This window comes from Talpa occidentalis, unplaced genomic scaffold (genome assembly GCF_014898055.3).
Source record: "Talpa occidentalis isolate TD23 unplaced genomic scaffold, MPIMG_talOcc4v2.1 talOcc4.16, whole genome shotgun sequence".
Classification (NCBI taxonomy): domain Eukaryota; kingdom Metazoa; phylum Chordata; class Mammalia; order Eulipotyphla; family Talpidae; genus Talpa; species Talpa occidentalis.
Window position 1 is genome coordinate 4,241,474 of NW_023601653.1, and position 24,480 is coordinate 4,265,953.

Consider the following 24,480-nt stretch of genomic DNA (forward strand, 5'->3'; position numbering starts at 1 on the left):
GTCTCCAAATAAGGAATTCTTACTTTTCAACTAAGAGATGGATCTTTTCTGCCCGCCCTTTGCCAGCCCATCACGCTCGCATCCCTATGAAGTCCCTGCGACATTGCCGGGGCAGCTGCTGTGTCGCTGGGTGGCTCTCAGCCCGGTTAGGCGCCACCACCCAGTCCTGCCACCCTCTGACACATCTTCCTGGAGCAGCCAAGCGCCACCGCTATAAAAGCCCAAACATCCCCTTTGCTTGCTTTAAGTCCCTCCGTGGCTTTTGAAAGCTAGCCTCATCTCCTTAGCCTACATTCGAGGAGCTTCGAGGCCTGGCAAAGCTTCCGCTCCAGCCTGCCCAGGTCAGGAAACAACTTGTCACTTCCGTACCCCCAGCCCCGCGGTGACCTGGTGGATTCAGGGTGCTTCCTCCTCAGTAAAAACTTCCCTGACGGGTCTCCTCGCAGGCAGGCTCTTCACCACGTGATAAACTACACGTGACATCAAACTCACCATTTTAATTGTTTTAGAGTCTGCAGATCAGTGGTGTTAAGTACTTCACTCAACTTTAATACAAGCTCATTACTCTAGATGCACCAGGTACACAAAAGAGAGGAAGGAGAATCAAGTTACAACGGAGGAGGAAGGGCCGAGCCATTACGCGCAGTTAACACCCCAGCCATCCGGCAGGGTGTCCCTCCCTGGGCCACATGTGGCCATGTCCACAAGCTAGAGTAAAACAAAATGGAGACGTTAGTCATACCAGGCACATTTCAAATGTGCAGCAGCCACCCATGGCTCATGGCCACCCGGTCGAACAGCACAGATAAGGGCTACTTGGGAAAGAATGAGAAACACCCAGCTGGTGCACAGGCAGGAGCAGAGCTGCAGCTGCAAGAGGTTGATGTAGCTGGAAGCATGTTGAAACCCAGGACAGAGACCACAGCCTTGGCCTCTGTCCATACCCAAAGGCCATAAAAACTCCAAGCTAATCTGCTCCCAAAGGTATGCTTTAAAAAATAATACACGCTGGCAGCAAGGGTACTAATGAAAGCGCTCCAGCAGCATGAGCAGAGGCTACGGATGGACGGTGACAGGACAGAGGCGCGAAGAATCCAGCAAGGCCTCTCCAGCAAGCACATTCACTTAAGAACAACCTCCAGTGAGGGGGCAGGGTGGGAGGGTGGTCCAGGCAGAGTCCAAGGGTGAGCGGGTATAGGGCTGAGATTCAAATAGGCCTGTCAGTTTTCCAGAGACCTGACAGCTTTCCTGGGTGGAACACTACAAAAGCATCAAGTTCTGAAGTGGTTGGTGACTGTAGTCGTCCTCAGGCCAACTGGGGAAATGACAGAAATAAATCTAGCTAAATCGAAGATAAGCAGGGTCAACACAAAGGGCTTTGTCTTTCAGGCTAAATTTGGACTTTATCTTGGTGAGGAGCCACCCAGGAAATCTACTAGGCAAGGTAATTAAACAAGCGAATTTACATTTTAGAAAGCTAACTTCTTTGTTTACTTTTAATTAATTCTTTTAATGAAAGTACCATTGTTTTACACCCTCCTTAGTAATTGACAGTATAGGATTTTGCCCCTCAGGTATAGAAACCTGTAGCTCCCCCATCCACTAAAGCACTCGTAGTCCTCCACCCTAGTCCACTGTGGCGGCCCTTTTCACCCCTCCCCCTCTGGATGCCCCAGAGAGAAAGCTAGCTTCTTAAGGAAGGAAGCTACCTGGCAGGAGAAGAAACAGACAATGGACAGGAATAGGAGGTAGCACATGCTAAGAGCAGGCTTGGGAGTGTGGCCCTGACCCCAGTGCTAACTCACAACGTGACCTGGGGCTCCCCTCCCAGAGCCTTGGTTTCCTGACTGACAAAATGGAGAAATCTCCCTATCCATTTCTGTTGGAGGTAAGGGTCTCTTGTGAGAATCGCTGCCGGAATTCTCCAGAGGACACCCTCCTGCTATTAGGCAAGGAGCTGCCAGGGGCCTGGCGGGCCTGCAGATGAAGCAAAGCCCAGGCTAGCACAGCCTGCAGAAGCAGAACAGGGTGGGGCCCGGGCTTCCTAGTAAAGGAAGTTCCTTTAGGCCAGTAAGTTCCTCTTTTGGTTTAAACTGGTTTGAGCTGCTCCCAAAGAGGAGACCTACTGTAAGTCTAGGGTAAGGATTATTTATGTGTGATGCTGCAAAGCACCAAGCCTGGTGTCTCAGGCAGGGCCAGTACTCAGTCAGTAAGGTGGTGCCCTTGGAGGACGGGCACTAGATAGCTCAGGCAAGAGGAAAGCACCTGAACCATGGCACGAGCAAGGAAAGACAAAGAGGAAAGAGGAAATCTCAGAAAGCTATTCTGGAAGCTACATCAAAATGCACATGAGGAACGTGAGAGAGAAAGAAAAGTGCAGTCACTCACTTCCAACAGGTCTGGTTCCCCACATCCACCCAGAGACATCTGACAATTTGTGGAACACACCTGATTGTCATAACTGCAGGGACCAGGTGCTGCTGGCATCTAGTGGGCAGAGGCCGTGAATGCTGAACACCCGACAATGCACAGGATGGTCCTCCCTAAACAAAGATTATTCAGCCCCAACTGTACGTTTCAAGGTTGAGAGACTGGTGTGCTACGATGGCTAGGTTGCTAGGTGACTGAGACAGACTGCAGCTGCCACTGAAGAGAGCTCATGAGGAGGAGGGCAGGGAAGGGGCAGGGGAGATGATGAATTCAATTCTAGAACTGGCCAAACCCAGTTGCCCAGGGGGCATCCAGACAGAGCTTGTCGAAAGATTTCCAAGTTGAGCAAGGACTTGGAAACCTATCAGAAGAATATTCCACCTGGTCACCAGAACCAAGACTCTGACAGCGTTGTGATGGTGGCCCAGGGCCTGGGAGCACTGAGTCTACCCAGGGTGCATGAAGAGAAGCCCAAGAGACGACCGCACGGGTGGTCCAAACACTATCCTTAGATAAGTCGGCTCAAGCTCTAGGAAAGCTGGGCATCAAAAAACGTTCAATTATGACAGTTGGTTAATGGTTTCTAATGTTTGCCGTTATTTAAGATTCTAACACTGTCTCCGCTGCAGTAGAAGAGGAACATTCAGAGATGCTATGATTCTATATTCATCTAACTATTTTAATCTCTGGAAGCAAAAGATAAAATAAGTTAGAATAATTTTGGCCAAAGTATTCATTGTTCTCAATGGATCTGGAAGCAGAAACTGATTCACACACTCTCTTGTCTGGGTAAGTAGGCTGCCCAGGTATGTCCCATCAGAGCTACTCCATGAAGCCAAACCCTAAACTCAACAAGCACCTGACAGGCTGGCTCAGCAGTGGGGCTGGTGGTAGTAGGGCAGGATCACGGTGCCTAGATCCCCAGGGTGTCAGAGCTGAGCATGTCTCGTCTCCCTTGACAATTTGATCTGTGCAGCCAAAGTGTGATATGGCTAATGGCATCTGTTTTACAGATGAGAAAACCATTTCAAAGATTTTATGTGGTTAGTCCATGCTCACACAACTAGTTAAATCCATGCCCTGTGACACCTGAGGGGTGGCTTGGGAGGTGGAAGGAACATCCGACCCTACTTTTTCCCCGTGGAGAGCAGGACCTCCAGTTATAGCCATGGTGAAAACCATGTGCTTCATATGTGTTTCTCCTTCAATTCTTATACTGTGAGGTTGGAGCAATTATGATGTCCCTTTTAAACTGAGAAAACTGAGGTCTTCGGGTTTTACATGTCAGAGCACCAGTGCATAGGCCTGGATCTAGGTTTGTCCAAGCCTATGTTCTTTTTTTTTTTTTTTAAAGATTTATTTATTTTTTATTTATTTATACAAGCACTGGGTACAGTCAGAAGCGCGGGAGGGTGAGAGAATTCACCAGAGCCAGAGCGGGGAGCAGAGCAGGCAGAAGGACCGAAGCACACTGCTGAGGGGAGCAGCGGGCGGCAGGAGAGGTCTGCGCGCCATGTGGGACCCTCCTCCGGTGGCCGGAGAGCAGCCGGGGATCAAACCGGTGCTGCAGAGGCTGCGGCAGCTTCGCAACCCAGCGCTCAACCGCTGCGCCACCGGGGAGGCCCAAGCCTATGTTCTTAATTTACTTTTTTGCTTTTGCTTCATATTGCATTTTCCAGGTTGTTTCGGTGAGATAAAGGCTTGGGCTTTTTCAATTGCTAGCCAGAAGGACTGCATGCCAGGACAGGCCAGGGAAATGAAAGCTACTTTAATTTCTGTTGTTCTATTAGGTTTGTGATTTGAATAGAAACAGGAAGGTGTAAAAGCTCATGAAAAGCCTCTGTCCTAGAGAACTTAGTGGGAAAGTAAACGTTCTAAAGGAAGGTTAGCTTATGATCAACTTTGATAGAGTAAATCAGACTTTCTGTCAACTACTGACATCTCAAAGTCTGATAGACAGCTTAGGGTCAGTAAAATTAAACAGCTGACAAGCAGGAGAACCCAATGTGGGCAAACATTTTCCATGTAGCTAAATGATGCCAAGAAAATATAAAATGATCAGGAGATGGGCAGCTTCACCAACAATGTGAACGTGCTTTCACATGCCGAGAAACTCCCTGCAGCTAGCTCCCTGCAGCGGTGGATGCGAACAAAAGCACACCTATGGATCCCATACTCAGTAAGGAACAGAACACTTCTGGTTCCCAGAAGCCAGGTACCACTCTATGACCCCACCCTTTCCTACCTGGAGATGGGATGGTCCCCCAAAACAGATTATCCAGTCCCACCTGAGGGGTTCTGGCCCCTTGCCTTACCACATCATGCTCTTGTGACCGAAACAACATACATGCGAATCTGATCATGGAAATGCATTATTTTATCCTTCCACGGCATGCTTCTCCACAGGACACTATGTTCCTGAAATATACCAGTTACAGCGCCCCGTGTGACCGTTCCCGCAGTAAACACTACACAGCATCCCACTGCCGTTACACCACAGTGTAAATACATTCTTCTTCTGGTGGACATCGAGGTCTCCAGTTTCTACATGTCGTGTTGATGTAAACCTTCTCCTGCAAGCTTCCTACAGACACACACACACAGTGCTTTTACAGAGTTCTTCCTGTCCACAACTTGAACTACTAAGTCAAGGGGCACCTGTGTTTCCAACTTTACTGCATCTGGCTACACTGTTTCCCAAAGAGGTTACTACAATTCATACTCCCAGAAGAATTCTCACTGTATTCTATCTTTACTAGTCCTTGGTTAATTTCAAATCATTTCTTTTTTCCTAAATGAATGAGTGCAAAATGGTATCTCATTCCACCTTAACATGCAATTCCTTGATTACCAATTAAGTTGAATATTTTTCCTCTATTTATTGGCTACTTGGATTTTCTTCACTGTGAAATTCTTATTTCATTTCTTTATTTTTTCAACTAGGTCTTTTTCGTACTGATTTCTTCAGTGTGCTGAATTCAAATCCTTTGCCAATCATTTTTCCTTTTCATTATAGTGCCACTTGATGAATGTTAAGTTCTTAATTAGATGAGACATGAATGCATCAACTCTTCATTCTGGATTTGTGCTTTCTGCACCATGCTTAAAACATCCTTGTTCCAAGGCCATTGATATTCTTCTGTATTTGTTTTTAGAAGTATTAGAATCTTTTCATATTTATCTGAATTCATTAGTATTCGCTGCTGTACATGGTGTCTGACTTGATCCTTAAGAGGGAAACGTCATGTGAAGACAGAGGCAGAAACTGGAGCAATATGGCTACCAGCCAAGGAACTCAGATTGCCAGTAAACACCAGAAGCCAGATAAGACAAGGAAACATTCCTGCGTGGTGGCTTGTAGAGGGAGCCCAGAGCCTAGAAGCAGCAACACCTTGACTTTGGACTTCTAGATTCCACATTTGAGATGTAATTTTCTGATGTTTTCAGGCTCTAGTTTGTGGTATTTTGTGACTAAAGCCCTCGCAGACCAAGACGTCCTATGAAGCATGCCCTCATTACTTGCTGAAAATTCCATCATTTCTCCTATTACTTTGCAGTGTCAACTGTCATCGCTCCCCGCAGAGCGGGTGACAGCACAGATCCCAGACAGGTGGAGGTCTTCCCCTGCCCCACCTCACCTTGCACCACCTGTTCGCAGAGGTGGTCTGGATGCCTGGGGGTTAAGGCATCTCACTGGGGCACCTGACCCTATTGTCATTCCTGCTTTCTCTCTTCATAGAAATTTTAAAATCACCTTGTCAAGTTTCAGAAAGTGATTGTTTTTAATTGAAATGGTTTCAAATTTAATCACCAACTCATGGAGAATTGGCATCATATCGTTACTGAATCTTCTTACCCAGGATCACAACACAGTTCCACGTTTATCCCATTTTATTGTCCTTGGTTTATAATTTCTTTCCTGGAGAAATTCTTAGATTTGGTGCTGAGTTTCTTTTATTATCTGTTTTTACTGTAATGACACTTAAAGAAAAATCCTATTCTAAAATAGAATCATTTAAATAAAAAGATGAAACTTGACCGATCTTTAGAAAGTTTCTTAACACATACTCACCCAGTTACCTTAACACAGAGGCAGATACTTGATAACCTAGTAGTACCTAACACATCAGCACTCATGTGTCAGACACTGCCTGACATATGTAACCCCCCACACCATTGAGGTAAATCCTGTTACCCTCATAGTTGAGGCAACTGGCTTGAAGAGTAATATCCCAAGGAGGCAGGTAGCTCCGGAAACAGGGCACAGTATTTGGCTCCACTGCACAGTCTTGTAAAAACTAAGACAACTCACTTGTACTGTGACAGATGAGAAAAATAACATCTATCTTAACCTCAGGAACCTAAAAATCAAAATCCCTTTAGGTCCCCCAAATTCACTTGATACATTCGCCAAACAAAAACAGCACTAACACCACATTTATAGATTGAAGACCGTTTTACTTAATTTAGACAAAATACTGGATAGATGATAAACATTCAACAATCTCACGTCTAATAATTACACTTAAAAACCAACTAGATAATACAGTGAACTTAGAATGTCACCAAGCTAGTATTTGTCTGTTACAATGGTAATTACTCAATTAAATTAAAATAATTCTCAATGCTTAAACGCCAATTTTCAAGTTCATGACTCACTTTCAAGATTCAGTAAAGGACCTCGCCCAAGTCCTAAAGCTTCTAGGTTGATGATTATTACCGCTTCTATGGGCAAATCAAAGTTGACTAGTCTCACGACTTTGGTGATTACATTACTCTACATAATTTTTTTCTTTGTTTATAGTCACAGAGTCAGCATATTTATAGTACCAATAATCTTCTGACTGCAATACCAAAGAATCTTTTTCAGCGTTGGTGGTTAAAACATAGCCCACCTTGTACCGTCAAATAATCTGTGAATGGTATCTATTTACTGAATTACATTTGCTTCCTTAGTACAATGCTACAAATATTTTTAAAATTTCTACCAAGCATTGAACAAAACAGACAAAAGACTCAGACAATTCTCCCTATGAGAACAAACTAACCAATTTTTTTAAAATGAGGGCTCAGCACACTTCTGTGTGATCCAGGCATGGCCATAATAGCTGACCAGCTACTAATTCACATCTGAAATTAACATCGGACAAAATCAATGCTGGGTGAAGTGTCCTTTGGTGTTTTGCTACAGGTTTGTATAATGCTTTCAATACAGAAAAACTGAACAGTGCTGTTTAGTAAGATAAAAATGCATCGGTACTTTCAAAGTAACACCTTTAAAGTCTTCTTAATATCAATTTCACTGGCTGAATGAAAACAAAAATTATAAAGCAGGTACTTTTTCTATGCCTGTTGTAGTGAACTGTTGGTATTCTTTAAAGAAAAAAACAAAACAGCCAGTAATTGGCAACTTATTAAAAACAGGAAAAGCAGCAGCAGTGCAGCCGGCCCCGCCAGAGCGGTAACAGAGAAGAGCTTCTGGACGGCGGCAGGCAGCTCTGAGCGAAGCAAGTGACTGCTGTCACAGGAGCATCGCCGCCACCTGGCTGGTTACACGTGTTGTCTTCTCAGAGACAGCGAGTTCACAAGCAAAGGCGCCAGGATTAAAACCCAAGTTCCACAAATTGTCTTGTAACATAAAATGTAGTTTCGCCAGTCACTTAGTAGTGTTTTTTGAATACAGTGGGACATAAGGGTCAGAGGGGCAGGTCAACAATCAAGAAAATGTACACTGTTTGGTCTATGCTGATTCCAGGGGAAACTGGCAGTGGATAAATCTGGAGTGGTTAGCCCTGGACACTGACCACAGCATCCCCCAAAAGAGAATTGAACCCGCAAGCCTAGTCTACCCTAATGGTCCATGAATAAACAGTAGACTCGTAAGGTTCATAAGTACGGGAAACGTTCCTGGCTCCCATACCTCCTTTTCTTAGACTAAAGAAACCACAGAGTTGAGACACCGTACAGATAGTTTCTAAAATATAAAAAAACACAATGGTCTTATCCTTTAAAGTTTTAAAGATATTTGACAACATACAGAATATTATTTTGGTCAGAACTCACCATCATAAAATTCTTACTCTTTTCTTTCTGATTCCCTTTCTTTTACTAGGGAAGGAGTAGAGCACGATGCTATTTTGGGGGAAAGAGGACAGGACGGAAACTGCAGAAGGTAAAAATAAAATCAGATGGACACATAAAGGGCAAGAGGAGATCAGCTAGAGGTGAGGTAGAGGCTGGTCCCCACCCTGCAACTAACAGCCTTTCTGGATTCTAGATCCCTGCACCTTCAGAAAGACAGGGCCAGAGTTTTCAGCGATTTTTACCTTCTCAGCTGCACCTGCCACGTGGCAAGAAATGAAAACAAAACATAACAAAATCCCAGAAGCAGAAGGCCTCACCACCTGAGAGGGTTCTGACAACTGAACCTAGATCTATATAAAGAAACTTTTAAGGTATTGGGCCTCAAAATTTCATCTTAAATACAGAGCTTGTTATAACTGTAAGGATTTTCCCTACGTGGCATTTTTCAAAGCAAAATCATTAAAGAGTTTGCTGGGCTATCTTCCCAGTTCTTCTATTTTACCACACCCTTGTACATTTTTGCATTCTTAACGGCATACCTGGAAGAGATGAAAGGAGAAGCAAAGAGTATTTTCATGAAGCTGACTTCTGTTATGGAAGGGCAAGTGGCAAGGCATGGACTGAAGCGAAGAGGAAGCTGGGTCATAGGGCCAGAAGCAATCCTGATGGGAGTCCACTGAGGTGAGCAGGCCCACAGAGGGGAAGACCGGGCAGGCTGTGACATGTGAGGGCTTTGTGATGCACGAGATGTCCTGACACCTGGTGGGAAGCATCGATGGCCTAAGACCAAAATGTGTTTTCTTTTGAGCTGTTAGTGGAATGTGTTAAACAACACCGTGAACACGGAAGTAGCGCTCTCTAGCGCGCGAGACAGGCCATCCTCCAGCCAGTGGCCAGTACTTTCTCATGTGATGAGTCAGCAGCAAAGCTGCGAAGCCCATTCAGCACAGATCTTGCCCTCATCACAGTCCAAGGCACCAGGCCTGCTGTCCTCACTAAATTAAAAATTGTGTCGCATCAAAAGATTAGTGAGGGCCTCCCTGATGGCGCAAGGGGTTAAGACGCAACCTATGAAGCTGTCTGCAGCTTCTGCAGCTGAGTTCGATCCCCGGCCAGGGAGTTGCCCACATGGTGCAGCAGACCTCTCCTGACTTGCCCACTGCTCCCCTCAGCAGTGTATTTCAGTTGATCTGCCTGTTCTGTTCCCCCCTCTGTCTTTGGTGAATCCTCTCACCCCCCAAAACTCTGGCCTGTACCCCAGTTCTTGTTTGCATAAATAAATAAATCTTTAAAAAAAAAAGATAAGTGAAAATCTGGGCAAGGAAAGAGGTGAGCAAGAAAAGGTGGAGCGCAGAGGAGATGGAGTCAACACTGGGCAGCAATGAGGGCTGAGACACGCAGAGGTACAGACTTTCAGAGGCTCATGGGGGGAGCAGTGAGGTGCTCCAGTCAGCCATTCCTTTTCCTACAATTCTACGGATGCTCCCCACCCCCATTTCCCAGAGCCACAGGCACCAGCGAAGTGGAGGGAACATTTCAGTGGTCACAAAGCAACAAGGGTGCCCTAACACTGTGGGCTGCGGTGCTCTAAACGGAGGCACAAGACACAAATGAGATTAATCTTTAAGACAAGGGCTGTCTCCTTATGAGAGAGGCTCCCTCTAGCTCACTTATCAAGCATTTCTCCCACCCCACAGGAGTTTATATATACACACAGGTGGTCATGTATTTACATTCTTTCATTGAGTGCAGGAAAATTATAATCTATTTGCAATTATAATACCCTAAAAGTAAGTTATTTGATTCTTTGAAATGTGAAAGGTAACAAGTGGAAACATTCTTGTTAAAACTTATAATAAAAAGTTGGTCATTTGCAAAATAAGTCTGCCAGAGGCAAAAAATAAAAACAAAAAAACAAAAAATAAAACCCAGCCATTTAGAGGTCTTAAAAGCCTATTCTGTTTTTTTTTTTTTTTTAAATAGAGGCATGCTTTATTTATTTGTTTGTTTATACATGCACTGGGTACAGTCAGAAGCACGGGAGGGTGAGAGAATTCACCAGAGACAGAGCAGGGGGCAGAACAGGCAGGAGGGCCGAAGTACACTGCTGAGGGGAGCAGCGGGCGGCAGGAGAGGTCTGCGCGCCATATGGGACCCTCCTCCGGTGGCCGGGGAGCAGCCGGGGATCGAACCGGCGCTGCAGAGGCCGCGGGCAGCTTCGCAACCCAGCGCTCAACCGCTGCGCCACCGGGGAGGCCCCTATTCTGGTTAATAAACACTTGTGTAGAAATAAATCTGGAATTAAGCCAGTGTGTCATATTCCATATTGCTCGTGTCCCAGCTGCACGTGTCTAAGAATTTCAGACAAATGTTTCCCCTTTATCTAGTTTTTCACACATCACTCTAGCAGACTAACAAATACACCAAGCAAAGCTTCATGACAGAAAGGTAACCAAATGCCTTAAATGTTTCTCAAGTGTAAGGTGCAGAAATGTGCACAATTACAAGATTACTTATGGAAGTAGAAAATAATGCCCTCAACCACCAGACCGCTGAGCACTTGCTACGGGCCACACATGGGTGAACCCCCTCTGCTGGATGGGGACAATCTACAGGGCCAGGAACCCAGCCACAGCAAAGGGGAACTTCTAAGCTCTCACAGCTGCTGGCATGACAGGGATGTGAACTTAGGGCTCAAGCTCCATCACCATATTCCACTGACTCAGAGGAGGGGCTAAAGAAATCAATGGCACCGGCAAAAAACAGCACACAGCCACTGCAAGGGCCGGGGACAAGGTGCCTTCTGGGGACTGCAATTCCTAGGACGATCGTGCATGTGGCACCTTGCACTCGCACTCACTCATCACACACCGCACACCCACTCTACAACACATCAAAATGGCCTTCCATGAAGTTGGATTGCGGGTGGGTTAGATTACAATAATTTTAGGTGAGAATATTACAAAATTACTTAATTTTAATTTTTTTAAGTTTTGAAACAATCTCAAACTCACAGAAAAGTTGCAGGTATGATACAAAAAACTTTTTCACAGAACCAATGACAATAAATTGTCAATCTCCTGTCATCACCCCAAGTATTTTCATCTGTTTTCCTTAAAAGAATTTTTTCTGTGAAACTACAACTCCCAAAATCAGAAAATTAATCATCGCTACCACTGAATCCTCTGGCCCCAGTCAAGTCTCAGCACCCGCCCCAGCCAAAAGGCTGTAGGTCAGGGTCATGTGTGGGACCAGCTGACACGCCTATTATCTCCTTCAGTCTTGCTTTGACTTCCATGACCTTGAAACTTTTGAAGGTGATTGCAGGCCAGTTAATTTGCAGACTGCCCCTCAAATTGGGCTCATGTGATGTTTCCTTGTGATCAAATTTAGGTCATGCACCTTAGTAGGACTATCACTGAAAAGAGGCCATGTTTTCATTGCATCCAATTGGGTGACATGATTTCAATTTGCCCCTCTAAAATTCTCCTATGAAACTGCAACTCCCATCACTGCTGGTAATGCTCATGCAGATGGCCTAGTCACCATGGTGCCTGCCAGTTTCCTTCACTACAATAAAGTTCCTCCTTCCCCTTTGTATTTGACAGGTGTTCTGTTGGGTGGTATTTCTAAACTTAAATAAGCTACCCCTGTACTCTGATTTCATTCATGAGTCCATGCAGACTGTGAATAGGTGAAGTAGTGTGAGAACCCTCAGTTTTCTCTTTCATTCAACAGGTTTTAATCTATGACCATAATGTGATGATCAAATTATCCCACATTTGGTAGGGGAGCCCTTCAAACTCTATTCTGTGTCCTTATGAAATGTCTCCCTTTTTCTCTGAAGACTTCTTTGCTTTCTAGCACAAGATACTCCACGTTCATTTAAAATTTTTCTGCCCAAAATCCTATAATCAATCAATCATTTCTCCAAAAATATGGGGGCTCCTTTTAGAGGGAAATGGTATTTAGAAGCCAAGATCTGGGCATGCACATGCTCAGGGCTACTGGGGTACTGCTATCCCCAAGCCCTAACACCCTCTCCATGGACAGAGCTAAGAAATACACAGGTGTTGTAAACACACTCATGAACCCATGAATTCACGCCAACACTTCCAATTTGTAGCTAACATCACAGGGTTCATCTAGTTTCCCCCCTGTAGTATTTGTAACTCCCTTCTCCCATGGTGCCTGCCAATTTAATCCCTCCTTCCATATTAACCATCTGCCAGCGCTACCCCACCCAAGCCCCACACGGATGCCCCACTCACCTCTCTGGGCTGACACACATCAGACAACCCCCACCACCACCAACGCCCCCGCGAAGGCTCCCTCTTCCTACTTGAGTCTTGATGTCCCTGGCCTGGTGACCCGCCTTCTCTACCTGATAGGTCTTAGGACTGACTAGTTCAGGACGAGAATGGTCCTTTAAAAAATTACATTAAAAAAAAAAGTTTTAAAAGAATATCCATTAATTGCAATTGGTGATAATTCACACAGCCAAGCTAAAGTTCACTTTTGCATCATCTATGAAGAACAGGTTTGCTAAGTAAATTAATAGTGTAAACAAGCTTGTAACCCAGATGTTTAACCTACTTAAGAAAACTAATTGTTTTCAAGCACTTTAAAATCACTGGGCATGCACTTGTCTTTAATTATTGTCTAATTACAAATGATTTCTATTTTCTTCATTATAGCTTTGATAAGCCTTCTAGTTGATTATGCTTTAAGGATCACCACTTAAAACTCCATACAGTTAAGAAGACCTTTAAAAAGGTCTCTTTATTAATCAATCTGGCTTTTCAATGAATCATTTGAAGTCAAGTTTTTAATCACTCAATGATTCCCTTAGTTAAATCTCTCATGCTGCTCAGAGAGAAAAATGTCCTCAATGGTCACCCAGAGCTAGCCTCAAAGACCTCCTGATCTGCGCTGGCCCCGGCACTATGAGTGCAGGGCCTGGCATCCCTAGGAAGTCATCAGCTCCCATCCTTTGAGTCCTTTTTTTATTAAGACACTCCAATTGACAAAACAGGGATTCACCCAAACAATTAACAAACTGGTCTGCACTGCACTTAAAAAGGCTTGAAGAGAGTCACAGCACCTAGTCCTCACGACCTTGTTTAAGAGCCTCAGACCGGCTCTCCGTCTTTCTTAGAAGCTCAACCATTCCCCACATCAGGTTGCCGTGAGCCTGAATGAGGTCATGGGAAGTACCTGCTTTATAATAGGCACTTAATGAATACGAGTTCATGTCCTTTTCCCCCAAAGTCTCATGGAAAAACTCGATATGACACCAGAGTGGTGGTTTGTGATTTGGCCACACAAGACCTCAGAGAGAACCAATGGCAGAATATGGATCAGAACCGTGAACTGAAACCATCTGCCCTGTCACTGCACCTGATGGAAATAAAGGGAACTTGAAAAAACACCAACCGTGTCCCATGACCTAGAAATGAGCAAACAACTTGTTCTTGACAAAGCAAGTACCAGCAGCATTTCAGGGTGGGCAAGAAATGAGGAATGAGAAGGCTAGATTTTCTGCTCTGACTTCCAAGTAAGTGCAGGTGCCAATATGTCCTGGAGACCCCAATTAATCCTGCCCTGAGACTCTGGGTACACTGATGGCACCATCTGCAAAGAGGTGATCTGGGGCTTTGCCTAACCAGCTCTCCAAGTACCAGTGACTCAAGAGCAGTACTTATGATCTGACAAAAGAAGATCATGCTACTAAAACTTCATTAGAGGTAAGCAATTTCAAAAACCAGAGATGTTAACGATGTGATGCATTATGGGCCATGCTAGCAGTGTTTAAAAACAAAAAAAGACAAAGACAAAAATGAAATTGCTAGTCCCTAAGTAAAACAACGACATTCCAGCAGGAAAGACATTTCTCCCCGCCCACCACTCACAGACACAGGTGCGTGCATGCGCACGCACACACACACATACACACGTCCTCAACAGAAAATATCAGGATTAGGAGTGAACCTAAAAATTGACAGAAAGTAAATGCCAGGTTATCTCTTTGCTCTTATTTTCAATATCTGGGGTACCTGTGCTTTGGGGGCATGTATAATTATGTGGGTGCCCTGTTTCTTTTAAAGCCACACAAGTCTGTTTACACTGAAGAGAAGGAGATGAGTGACATCCCCTTCGAGCTGTCAGGAGCAGAGCCAGGCAGTAAAGCACACAAATGAAACCCCGCCGACACACCTGGTTGTCGCTGCAAAGAATTCTTTCTTCATCCGGGAGCATAAAGGTGTCTACAAGTTTCTGTGCTAAGTTTCTGTGCTTACAAATCACCTCCAAGCAAAGGTCAAAGAGTGTCTTCCCAGGTCTGCAAAGCGCTGGCTTCCGAGTGGAATGTCACAGGCCTCAGACCCAGGTGGAGGGGAAGGGCCAGGGACTAAACCCCTCGCCCACAGAAACCCAACTTCAGGAGCCCACGTGACCCAACCCCGGCGTCTCTGCAGGCACAGGCAGTGCAGACAGAATGCCCTCCCTCCGCACCTGTGTCAGCCAGGCCTCCCTGCCCCTCTCCATCCCTCCAGCTGGTAGCTCTGGTTTGCAGAGGGCAGGAGAGGGGAGAAGGTCTGCAGTCCAGGGCCCACCCAGGCTGACTGGCATTTCAAGTTCTCTCTACTTGTGAAATACTCTTTTGTTTTCTATGAAAGGTCATTCAGGTCCAGCAAAGCAGATGGGGAAAACTCAGAGTTCTATATATCGTATACTCTTGGCTAAAATATATTTTTAAATGGGGAGGGGGCAGTTCACAGGCCCCAATACTTCCCCTAGAAAGAAGGGTGGCCCAGCAACTATCACAAAGCTACAGGGCCTAGGAGACACTTTCGTTTTCAGTTTCTTCCTAAGGCTGGAGAGCCGGCGCCCAAGCACACCAGCTCTCAGCAGCCAAGAAAGGCAGCCTGGGCCCGCCCTTCCGAGGGGCCTCCGGCAAGATGCTCAGCCTTCCTGCAGTGGCTCCTTGGTCTCCCTGAAGAGTAAATGTGTAATGTGCAGGAGACACCCAGCAGACAGTGCCGTTCGCACAGGAAGTGCAAGGGAAGCTACACTGCCTTCTTTTCTAGTACACAAGCTCTCCCGGCCTCCAAGCCAGAGCTCTTTCCCTATTCCTTCAGATCAGTAGCCTGACCCTGGTTTTTAAAAATTATTTTTTAATCTTATCCCCAGCCCAGCCTGACTCTCTCAAGCATTCGCCAGTATCCCCTGAAGACCGCCCCTGGCTACTGGCTCAGACAGCCTCAGGTGAGCCCTAACCACCTGCATCCTCACCTTGACTGGCTGGCATGCTAGTGGCTGCAAGGACAAAGGGGGCCCGCTCCGCTAAGCCCTCCCAGCTGTAGATGCATCTTTCTGTAATTTTCCCCGCATGCGCGCCCGTGTGTGTATGTGTGTGTGTGGCGGGGGGGGGGGGGCTTTCCTGAATGTCTTGCCTTTCTTTCTGCTCCCTCTTCCACTCAGACTTTACCTCCTACTCTACACCCAAGGAGGAGCCCCCTCAAACACCTTTCCCTTCATTTCCAAGCCTGCTCTTCCCCCTCCAAACCTATGCTGTGGCCCGTGCAGCAAACCTGCCCCCACACCTCAGTTCTCTCCGTGGACCCTCTCAGGTTCAAGTCAACGAACTGTGGGAACTGCCCACTGGGTGCCGAGCCAGCTCCTGGGAGCCCAGGACAAGCAGCGCTCAGCCCATCCTGTACTCTCACTCACGCGCTGCCCCTCAGCCTTCCTGCTCAGGAGGAGGAGGCAGGCCCCACAAGGGTGGGATTTATCTCCCTGGCTCACGGCTTTATCCCCAGAGGCTAGCACCCTCCTGAAACATACAAGGCACTCAAACATTTCTTGAGTTAACTCAAGTGATCCTTGCTTCATTTGCTCACTGAGCACTCGCTGTGGGTGTCAGGTGCTGAGGCGACCAAGGTGAGCACAACTCGTTCCCCTCCTGGAGCTGCGTGCTGTAGTGGCAGACAGAAACCCTTGTACACCCGGGAGACTGCTCAGGTGAAAGCAGCAGGCAGGATCAACCACGACGGCCACCACAGAGCCCTGACAGTGCTGAAGTCAAGGTCAAACCTAACTGCCCGAGTCAGGGCTTAGCTCAGCTGACTCCCGGGGCACCAGCCCTGCTGAGTTTCCTTTACTTCCCCAAACACCTTCCAGTCCGCCCTTGCACCACTCTTTTTCCTGTTTTCACCCCACTGCCCTGATCACCTGTGGAGGGGGCAGTCACCAGGCACCAGAAAGACCCATGGCTCCAAATTTCTCTTGCGCTCCAGACTCTCTCATTTCCACCTGCCAAATTCTAGTAAATGTCCACCAAACATCTAAAACATGTCCAAAGCAAAACCACAGCCTCTCAGCCCCCACCCTCGCCCTATTTCCTCATCACCCCTGTTCTACCCACACGATGCCCATCCAACTCACCGAGCCCGCGTTCACCAGCATGTGGCGGACCCACACCCGCTCCCTCGTGTCATCACAGCCCATGGGGTTCACTTCAGAATGTCTCTGCCTCTGGTCCCACAGTCAGCAGTCACTGCCTCAACCTGCCTTCTCCCTCACCCCTTTGCTTCGACTGCCTCTCACCCCCGCCCCCCCAAAGCCTCAACATGAGAGATCAACTGAAGCAAGCTGATTCTTCAAACTACTCTCCACATGACAAAACCCCAACTTCTTGGCATATGAAACCCAGTGTGCCTTCCATCCTCCTCCTGAGGGCCCACACTTGTGCCCCACCAACATCACACCATTTCCCAGATTTTCCCCACCAATTCCTCACCTTTGTCTATGCAATTTTCCTCTGCCTGAAATACTAACAATAAAAATAATGAAAACAATAGCTAACATTGATTCCAAGCAATAGGCTAAACACTTTAGACAAATTCTCGTTTAATCCTCACGACCACTCTTTGAGGTGGGCGTGTTACTACCCACCCCTCCACCACTGAGGAGGCTGAGGCACACATACCACCTGCCCAGCCCTGGGCCCACCTGACCACATGCTGCATTTCTTCAGAACCTGAGTTCTCAACCAGGACACATCACCCTGGCGTACCCAGCATCCCTTTACCAGGCAACTCCTATTCACCCTTTAAAACCCAGTTCAAATGTTTTCTCTTTGGTGGAGACTTTCCCAGCCCCCGAGGCCTCTCTCCCCATATAGCACACCCATCAGGCTCCTACTCTATCTTTAATACACGCAGCCTCACTGACCGTTTACATCATTGGTTGAGTTCCAAAGATAAAAGTCAGGTCTTTCTTATCTTTGTATTCCCAGCACTACACAGTGTGAGATACACAAATGTATCACTTATGTGATAAATGAATTCTTCCTCAGGACCTGGAGTGTGTCCTGCTGAGACTCAGGTCCATCCAGCACATATGTTTACCCCTCCCGGCCGCCCGGCTGACCCCAGCATCTAAGCAGCCTTCTCTCGCTGGAAGGAAGAGGGACATTTAATGGGGTCCTGCCAGATTTATCGGGTTTTGTCACTTAAAATGTGAGAGTTGGGACCATGGATATAAAAATTTAAATGTACATAAAATGACAAAGGCCACCATGACCATTATTCATGAGAGCCAACAGGCTGGCAAAAACATCCCCAAGCAGTAGCATTTGGCTTTGTGACCAACTTGTCACTTTTACATAATCATCAAGACTACAGACCTCGGGCCTCCCCGGTGGCGCAGCGGTTGAGCGCTGGGTTGCGAAGCTGCCCGCGGCCTCTGCGGCGCCGGTTCGATCCCCGGCTGCTCCCCGGCCACCGGAGGAGGATCCCACATGGTGCGCAGACCTCTCCTGCCACCCGCTGCTCCCCTCAGCAGTGTACTTCGGTCCTTCTGCCTGCTCTGCTCCCCGCTCTGGCTCTGGTGAATTCTCTCACCCTCCCGCGCTTCTGACTGTACCCAGTGCATGTATAAACAAAACAAACAAATATAATAAATAAATAAATAAAAACATGCCTCTAAAAAAAAAAAAAAAAAAAAAGACTACAGACCTCATTAAATTGGAAAAACTTTGCTGTAAGTTTTGATTATTTTTTAAAGATTTATTTATTTATACATACAAGAGCTGGGGTACGGGCCAGAGATCTGGGGGGTGAGAGGATTCACCAGAGATAGAGTGGGGAACAGAACAGGCAGATCTACTGAAAAACACTGCTGAGGGGAGTAGCAGGTGAGTCAGGAGAGGTCTGCTGCACCATGTGGGTAGCTCCCTGGCCAGGGATAGAACTTGTGCTGCAGAGGCTGCGGAAGCTTCATAGGTTGCATCTTAACCCCTCCTTGTGCCACCAGGGAGGCCCTGCAAATTTTGATTATTATTCTAGGTTCTACAACTGCTCAGCACTTAAGGGAACTGGCTCCTGTTTTCTTTTTTTCCTCACATCCAAGTAGAATGGCTATCTGTTCCCAGTATGTTCAGAGGGAACAAAATGATATTTTATAAAGTGTTAGTCAAGGAAGTCATCATCATTGGAAGCAGTAAATAAGAATGAAGGAAGACCCGGAACTTGAAGGGAGGTTATTCCCATGAGTGAGGCTAATAACAGCCAGCAAGCAGAGAGTTAATTGTAATAATACCTGCGGAGAGAAGGTCTAGAATTAGGAGAGGGTCCCCAAACTCGGCCCTGTGCTGCTACATTCCCTGTGGAGGGGTCCGTGCAGCTACCTTCAGCTGAATGAGATGTTGCTGATTCTGAAAAATCCATTTCATCTCTTTTTATAAAATGCCTTTTCTTTGAAATCATGATGATAAATGTTGTGGTTTCCCACCCCCCCCCCCAAGCCTTTACTTTGGCAAATTTAAACTGGTAACTCAGAATGGATGCTAACATTGCTTCTTCAATGTTGTATTCCCTGAACCCCAAGTCTGGCAACCATGATACTAAGGTGTCTGAAGGGACTTCGTAAACAGCTAAATCCAGCTTCCTTGACGAGGATGTAGTTTCAGACAGGAAAAATTGAAATGAAAAGCTAACCAAGCATCTCCCGCAAACTGTACCTAAAAACCAAAAACCTGGTTGATTTTATATAGACACATCATTTAAGATCCCCAATGCTCTTTAGCATCTTCAAGACCCTAAATCCTGTAATAAGCAAAGACTGGCTTAATTCAGCTTAATCCTTAACTGGTAGAGGAAACTTTTTATTTTTTGCAGGCAAACCTATTAGTATCCTCACAATCAGTGGGAAATGCTGAGCGAATCAAATGCATTCAAGTGAGTCTGAAAACAGAACATGTTGATAGTGGAGATGAGTCTTCAAGAAACCCAGAAAAGTGATGGGGGAGGGGTGCCCCCTCCCTCAGTGTTTTCTAGGGGAGAATACACAGCCTGATGACTAAAAGGGTTTTGCACTTATGTTTCCCTAAAATCTGGGGAATCTAAGGTCTCCCTGGTGTCTTCAGCATTATCACCGCTACAGCCAGGGAGCTGACCCACATGACACAGCAGACCTCTCCTATCTCGCCTGCTGTTCCTCTCAGCAGTGTATTTTAGTAAATCTGCCTGTTTTGCTCCCCACTCTGTCTCTGGTGAATCACACCCTGCACTCTGCCCTACACCTCAGTTCTTCTACACACAAACACACAAGAATGAAAACCTGGGGGATATAAGAAATACACATCTCTTCCTCACCATGGAAGACCAGCTCTTTTTTGTCTGTAACAGGATGCTCTGGACAAGAACATTCTGGTCATCAAAAATAGTCACCTCAAGGCCTCCCTGGTGGCGCAAGGGGGTAAGCACAGCACTATGAAGCTGTCCGCAGCCTCTGCAGCATGAATTTGATGCCCGTCCGGGCAGGGAGATACCCACATGGTGCAGCAGACCTCTACTGTCTCGCCCGCTGCTCTCCTCAGCAGTGTACTTCAGTCAATCTGCCTGTTCTGTTCCCCACTCTGTGTCTGGTGAAGCCTCACACCCCCACCCCCGCACCTCTGGCCTGTACCTCAGTTCTTGTATGCCTAAATAATCTTAAAAAAAAAAAAAAGTCGGAGGCGTCCCTGGTGGCGCAAGGGGTTAAGCACAGCACTATGAAGCTATACGCAGCCTCAGCAGCACAAGTTCAATCCTCTGGCCAGCCAGGGATCTACCCACATGGAGCAGCAGACCTCTCCTGCCTCACCCACTGCACCCGTCAGCAGTGTACGTCAATCTCTCTGCCTGTTCTGCTCCCCACTCTGTCTCTGGTGAATCCTTTCACCCCCCTGCACCTCTGGCCTACATACCAGTTCTTGTATGCGTAAATAAATAAATCCTTTAAAAAAGTCATCTCCCACAGCAAATTAACAAGCTAACATTTTTGTGATCAGCTCATGAATTCGGGTGGGTTGATGTGAGAACTGAGCGAACTAGTACACGTGACTGTCAAGACCAGCCTCACTGGGGATCATATCGTGGGAAAAAAAAAAAAAAAAAAAAAAAAAAACGTGGTATATGGCAACTCATGAGTGGTTCCCTAAAACTCCCATCAAGCCTCAGGGACATGATCCTTAGTGAACTATTAAGTCAATTTAGTGGGGTGGGTCACAATCATTTTTTAGGTTTTTGGTCTTGTTTCATTTTGCAAAATGAACTTGAATAGAATGTATCAGAATACAGGGCCTCCCCGGTGGTGCAGCGGTTGAGCGCTGGGTTGCGTAGCTGCCCGCAGCCTCTGCGGCCCCGGTTCGATCCCCGGCTGCTCCCCGGCCACCAGAGGAGGGTCCCACATGGCGCGCAGACCTCTCCTGCCGCCCACTGCTCCCCTCAGCAGTATACTTCGGTCCTTCTGCCTGCTCTGCTCCCCGCTCTGGCTCTGGTGAATTCTCTCACCCTCCCGTGCTTCTGACTGTACCCAGTGCTTGTATAAACAAACAAATAAATAAATAAAACATGCCTCCATTAAAAAATAAAACATTATATAAAAAAAAAAAAAGAAAAAGAAAAACCAGGCAGCGTGAGTGGCAGGGAGGATGGGGGACAGATAAAAAGAGGGATGCAGTCATTAAAAAAAAAAAAGAATGTATCAGAATACATTACACAGAGTATCACAAAGTAAATACTATTGCTCCCGGGTACACATTCATGTATATATAGGCGGTCTCAACACAAATTGTATTTTTTGCTGTAGATCCAATAAAAAGTCTGAAAGTCACTGTTCTAAGTTACCCAATTATTTAACTTCAGTTTGTAAATAGGAATTTTCTGACGTAAATAGAAAGACAATTATTTTCTGCAAGCAAAGCAGAAACAACAGCATCAAGAGGCAAGAGACCACCCCTTGCTCTGGGCTGGGGGCGAGGGTGGGGGAGGGGATCGGACCAGGATCTTCTGCTGGGCTCTGGCCTTAAGCAGGTGTTAAAGAACATGACTTAAGCCCACTGCCGCATGGGCTGCTTTTTATAAAAGCAGAAATGGAAACCCAAATGCATTTTAAAGGAAGATAAAGAGGTATGGTATTCATTTCCATATCTATTTTAAAAAAGAAAAAAACAGGATGTCACAGAATGGCCGACACCTGAACTCTTACAAAGCATTCATAGAAAAACAGCTCCTCAGAGTCAGCTGAAATGAGACTGTGCAGCAATAGCCAACACAACAGGCAACACCAAGCTCCAGTGAGAACCTGCTTGGTTGTAAGTACAATTCAAGACCTTCTGTATCTTGACTGATTAGTACTTTGAAGGTCTAGTGAGTAACCACAAAGCTATCAAAATCTATGAGATGATTTGATAAAAATCTTTTAACTTGCTTTTTTAAAACCTCCCATATTTAGTAAGTGTTGGTTACACTGGTCCAGGATGGCAAGAAACACAGAGTGTGATGGTTGAAGGACAAACAGTCTGCATGTTGCCAAAGAAATATAAGCACAGGATAATGAGCCCCTCACCCACTCTCCCCCGCGTGCACCTCCACCCTCACCTGAAGGCTGGGCCCGAAAGCTTCTGAGAGCACCTGACTCCTGATTTCAAAATCCCTCCCCTCCGGAGCCTCCATCTCCCCGACTAGTCTCCAGAGTTCAAAGAGATCCAAAAGTGGGCTGGAGTTTACATCCTGCAGACCTTAGTCAAGAAAAGTGTTTTAAATACCTATTTTAAATTCTGGAATCTGTGCGCTTTCATAAAAAGTTCAACTCCTCATATGCAAAATTAGGGATTTGACTTTTCCAATTCTAAAAGTTCGATTAGCATAAGCCAACATGTGCTCTAAGAAACACGAATCCTGTGACACGCTCTCTCTGCGGTGGGAAGAGCGAGTGCTGTGTGTGCTGTGGCACCTCAAGGTGCGCACACTGGAGAGGAGCCCAAGCTGCGCGCACAGTCCTCAGCGTGCGTCTGGGTGAAGCCAGGGCAGCTGAGAAAATGAGCTTTTAGTTGTATTTCAGTTAAACTGACTTAAATTTTTAAATTGATATTTATTTCCATTACTGGAAAACTCATGTATGTTTGGGAAAACGTGAATATGTGACTCTCCTTTTTCAACTGTAAATTTTATGAAAGCTAAATATAGACCAGGCATTTCCAGGGAAAATTTTAAGTTCACACTGAAACGTGTTGTAAGTGTAAAATACACACCAGATTTTGAAGACTTAGCATGGAAAAAAAGAACTGTCAAATTTCTCATTAATATTTTAAAATTGATTACATGTTGAGCTCATAATATTTTGCACATATTGGGTTAAATAAAAATATTATTAAGATCAATTTCACCTGTTTCTTTTTACTTTTTTTTTTTTTATAGAGGCATGTTTTATTTATTTATTTGTTTGTTTGTTTGTTTTGTTTATACATGCACTGGGTACAGTCAGAAGCACGGGAGGGCGAGAGAATTCACCAGAGCCAGAGCGGGAGGCAGAGCAGGCAGAAGGACCGAAGTACACTGTTGAGGGGAGCAGCGGGCGGCAGGAGAGGTCTGCGCGCCATGTGGGACCCTCCTCCGGTGGCCGGGGAGCAGCCGGGGATCGAACCGGCGCTGCAGAGGCCGCGGGCAGCTTCGCAACCCAGCGCTCAACGGCTGCGCCACCGGGGAGGCCCTTTTTACTTTTTTAATGTGACTCCTGGAAAACATAAAATAAGACAACTGCCGGCTTCTCTTTCTATGGCTGGTGCAGGTAACCCAACGACTCCCAAACCCTGACCGTGGAACACTGCCACGACTTCACACCATCCTGCACAGCAGCGCGCATGCTGCCCATACCTAAGGCTGAGAAGTCCTTCCCTCCTCTTCAGTGACTGCCACTGAATGTCCCACACAAACACCTTTCTTTTAATCCTTTCCCGGGTCCTCTTTCTCTTCCTCTCCCGAAGCCCTGGTCTGTTCTTGTTCCCATTCTCCACACTTCAACGGTGACCTCATCCACTCTGCAGCTTCAGCTATCGCTTCTCTGTGGACGGCTTCCAATTCTTTATCTCTGCTTCTGACCTCGTTCTCAAGCTTCAGCTCCACGCTGCTGGCTGCCTGCTAAACAATTCCATCTGGAAGTTCCACCAACTTCGTAAGCTCGGTATGTCTGACATGGAATGCCTCGTTTTAATTTCTGTTAAAGTTTCTCATCCTTCACTTTGAAAGCTGGTGTCCCAGGCCCCTTTTCAAGTCCCACTGCTGTTCTCAAGGCAGGTTCTTTCGTAACAGTCCTTTCTGCCTCCTCAGTGGCCTGCCTCTAAATTCTCCCCTCGGTCATCCCCACCCCCTCAAGTCCTCCTCTGCCCACTGCCATTAGTCTTCTCAAAATACCTGTCTGGTCATGTGACTATCAAACTTTGGACAGGTCCCCTCTGGCTACTGGGCAATCCTGCTGCTCAGCTGGCATCCCTGACTCACACTCAAGCTCCAGCCAGCCCTCTGGATCGGCGCTCCTCCTCCAGCCAAAAGGCCCTCTTCCTAGGCCTACTCAGCACAGTTCTGCCCCATCGCTGGTGCTAACCAGTCTGCACAGACTGATGCAGCCAAGATGGTCTTCCTC

General features: G+C 46.4%; 1 protein-coding gene across 5 annotated transcripts in view; it reads right to left on the minus strand.

Annotated features, from left to right (window-relative positions):
- The window catches only part of TNRC6B (trinucleotide repeat containing adaptor 6B), a 212,866-nt gene that overhangs the window by 87,121 nt on the left and 101,265 nt on the right, over positions 1-24,480 (minus strand). The window contains exon 1 of one of the 5 annotated variants that reach the window (XM_037513512.2): positions 9,054-10,305. The exons of 3 other annotated variants lie outside the window; for them this stretch is intronic. In XM_037513512.2, the coding sequence (XP_037369409.1) occupies positions 9,054-9,238 (185 nt within the window). In that variant the 5' untranslated portion in view covers positions 9,239-10,305. Of the gene's footprint in view, positions 1-9,053; positions 10,306-24,480 lie in introns of those variants that run through there. One more of the 5 variants, XM_037513515.2, reaches the window with a different exon arrangement.